We start from the raw sequence: 3182 nt of genomic DNA, 5'->3' as shown, positions 1-3182 counted from the left end.
CTCTGTCTGCTGCCTCCCCTCTGTCCTCCTCTGTCTCCTCCCCTCTGTCCTCCTCTGTCTCCTCCTCTCTGTCTCCTCCTCTCTGTCTCCTCCTCTCTGTCTCCTCCTCTCTGTCTCCTCCTCTCTGCCTCCTCTCTGTCTCCTCCTCTTCCTCCTCCTCCTCTCTGTCTCGTCCTCTCTGTCTGCTGCCTCCTCTTCCTCCTCCAGCGGTCCTGATGGGGTGAAGATTGAAAACGCAGACGGTGCTGTTGCCGTGGTGACGGGTCTGGAGGTCGGCTCATACAAGTTCACGCTGACCGTGACGGACGAGAGGAATCTGCAGAGCAGCGACACGGTGAAGGTCATCGTCAGAGAAGGTACGTCTTCATCATCTTCATCAGAGACGGAACACGGAACCTGAACCTCACCATGTTCTCGTCTTCAGAGGAAGACCAGCCGCCTGTGGCCCGGGTCCTGTCCAGTCCGCCCGTCTCTCTGCCGGTCCGAACCGCGGTTCTGGACGGGTCTCACTCCACCGATGACAAAGGTGGAGTCAGCTTCCTGTGGACCAGAGACGACAGCAGTCCTGCAGCCGGGGTGAGACTAAACCCGGGTCAGAACCGTCCGTCTACAGAAACAAGAACGAGATCTTTGTTAGTGTCTGCGGAAGAAAAAGATTTATCTCGTTAGAACCGAACCGGGTTCCTACAGCAGCCAAGTTTCATATAAATACATCAGTTTCATATTAATTGATCTCAGTTTCATATAAATACATCAGTTTCATATTAATTGATCTCAGTTTCATATAAATACATCAGTTTGATATAAATGAATCTCCAGGAACAGTAAAAGAAGAACCCTCCATGTTTTTCCTACATTTTTCACATTTATCCTAAATAAAAACAGCTTTAGTTCAGTGGGGACTTGGGTCTTTCCTCAGTTTGTCTTTGTGTCTTCGTGTCTTTGTGTCTTCGTGTCTTCGTGTCTCCACCCTGTGCAGCAGAACCTTAAACCTTTCTGGTTTTTAACTCAGGATGTTCTGAACAACTCGGACCACCAGGCGGTTCTGTTCCTGGGAAACCTGGTGGAGGGAAAGTACATGTTCACCCTGACTGTGACCGACAGCAAAGGTCAGAGCAGCTCCGACCGAGGAGCGGTGGAGGTCCGAGCAGGTAGACACACACACACACACACACACACACACACACTGCTGAAGCAACATGACAGTACAGGAGGGCCTCAGAAAGCCAGCTTTATACTTGACACAGTGAACACTGCGTGAAGACCCAACGCCGTGTCACGGCATGTGGTCGTGCTCCTACACCTCAGGTTCGCACGTTGTGCACGGGGTCGTGCACGGGCTCGTGCACGGGGTCCTGCACGGGGTCCTGCACGGAGTCGTGCAGGACACCCTGAAGCACAGCTATAACTGAGCCCTAAGACAGAAATAACAGAAATGTCCCTAAAGATGTCAAACAGATACAAACAGACATCAGGTTTAAACCTGAGAAGGAAGAGATGAAATAAAATAATAATAATTTAATTTTAGTCAATATTTATCTGGATATTTACAGAAATGTTGTAAATGAAGAAACATAAAAATTATTCTTTTATTATCTTTGAGCTGTTTGGACTTTGGAAGCAGCGGAGAACAGGAAGTGAGGTCATCTCCGCTCACCTGTGTTTTCCTGTCAGACCTGTGGGAGCGGGACCTGGTGGAGCTGCTGATGGAGGTGCCGGTGTCGCAGGTCTCTCAGCGCCAGCGGGACATGCTGCTCCGTCAGGTCGGGGTTCTGCTGGGCGTGCTCGACAGCGACATCATCGTCAGGGAGATCAGCGCCTTTAACGAGCGCAGGTCAGTCCGCCTCCATCTTTACACTTCACGTCAGAAGAAACATTTACTGCACTCCTCCTCTTCCTCAGCACGCGGCTGGTGTTCCTGGTGTCGGGCGGACCGGACCGACCTCCTCTGTCGGGTCGCAGCGTCGCGCTCAGCCTTCGAAACAAACTGCGCAAACAGAAGAACGACTTCCTGATCTTCAAGGCTCGACGCGTCGACACCGTCGGTGAGGATCTGAGGAAGGAAGCTTCATCGCTCTAAACTCTGTTTCCAGATCCGCCGTGTCTCTGTGACGCGCTGCGGTCTGATTGTCTCTAACTCTTCCTCCTCGTCTTCCTCAGTTTGTCAGATGAACTGCTCGGGTCACGGCGAGTGCGACCCGTTCACCCGGAGCTGCGTGTGTCATCCCTTCTGGATGGAGAACTTCATCAGAGCTCAACTCGGAGATGCAGAGAGCAACTGTGGTGAGGGGGGTGGGGGGAGGAGGAGGGAGGGAGGGAGGAGCAGGAGGAACATTTTGACGCCGTGGTCACTCCCTGGTTCTGTCCTCAGAGTGGAGCGTGCTGTACGTCACCATAGCTTCCTTTATGATGGTGGTTTCCGTGGCGACGGTTGTCTGGCTGACTGTTTGCTGCTGCAACAGGTGAGTTCCGGACGTTTGGGCGAATGGGAGGCGTGCACCTGCCTCCTGCTGACGGCTGCTGTTTGTGTCTCCTGGAAGGCGTAGGAGCAAAGCCCGGAGGAGTAAAAGTCGATATAAGATGCTGGAAGCCGACGAGCGCGACGGTCTGGAGCTCCAGCTGCCGCGAGCCGGTGAGCAAGGCTCACATTCAGCCTCTGCAGGCCTCAGTTAGCAGGTCAAAGGTCAAAGGTCAAAGGTCAAAGGTCATCTGTAGATTATCTTCACTCAGTTTCTGTGTTTTTGTTAAGCTTTTAAAATCAGTTGTTCAGACGTGGAGAACAGCTGAGTTCATGTTCGGAAACTTTTATCTGACTTTGATTCAGAGAAAACATTTAGAGGAAAGTTTCCCTGATTTTATTAAAAACATGAACATGATGCATTTTAACGCTTTGTATCTTCCTCCTCCTCCTCTTCCTACCTCCTTCCTTCCTCCCTCACTCCTCCTTCTCCATCCCTCCCTCCCTCCTCCTCCTCTTCCTTCCTCCTTCCTCCCTTCCTCCTCCTCCTCCTTCTCCATCCATCCCTCCCTCCCTCCTTCCTCCTCCTTCCTCCTCCTTCCTCCCTCCCTCCTCCTCCTCCTCCCTCCTTCCTCCTCCTTCCTCCCTCACTCCTCCTCCTCCTCTTCCTCCTCCATCTCCTCCTCCCTCCTCCTCCTCTTCCTTCCTCCCTCCTTCCTCCTCC

The 3182-nt window shown here is 52.5% G+C and overlaps 1 protein-coding gene across 1 annotated transcript in view; it reads left to right on the top strand.

Annotated features, from left to right (window-relative positions):
* kiaa0319l (KIAA0319-like ortholog) overlaps nt 1-3182 on the top strand; it is a 29398-nt gene that overhangs the window by 23356 nt on the left and 2860 nt on the right. The window contains exons 11-19 of the mRNA XM_017439071.3: nt 34-38; nt 84-356; nt 425-576; nt 1013-1151; nt 1675-1834; nt 1903-2045; nt 2161-2283; nt 2372-2462; nt 2541-2632. Coding sequence (XP_017294560.3) covers nt 34-38; nt 84-356; nt 425-576; nt 1013-1151; nt 1675-1834; nt 1903-2045; nt 2161-2283; nt 2372-2462; nt 2541-2632 — 1178 coding nt within the window. The remainder of the gene's footprint in view (nt 1-33; nt 39-83; nt 357-424; nt 577-1012; nt 1152-1674; nt 1835-1902; nt 2046-2160; nt 2284-2371; nt 2463-2540; nt 2633-3182) is intronic.

The sequence above is a fragment of the Kryptolebias marmoratus genome, linkage group LG14 (assembly GCF_001649575.2).
Source record: "Kryptolebias marmoratus isolate JLee-2015 linkage group LG14, ASM164957v2, whole genome shotgun sequence".
In the NCBI taxonomy this organism is placed as follows: Eukaryota; Metazoa; Chordata; class Actinopteri; order Cyprinodontiformes; family Rivulidae; genus Kryptolebias; species Kryptolebias marmoratus.
The sequence above is the reverse complement of the archived record's forward strand: the minus strand, read 5'-3'. Positions and strand labels throughout refer to the sequence as shown.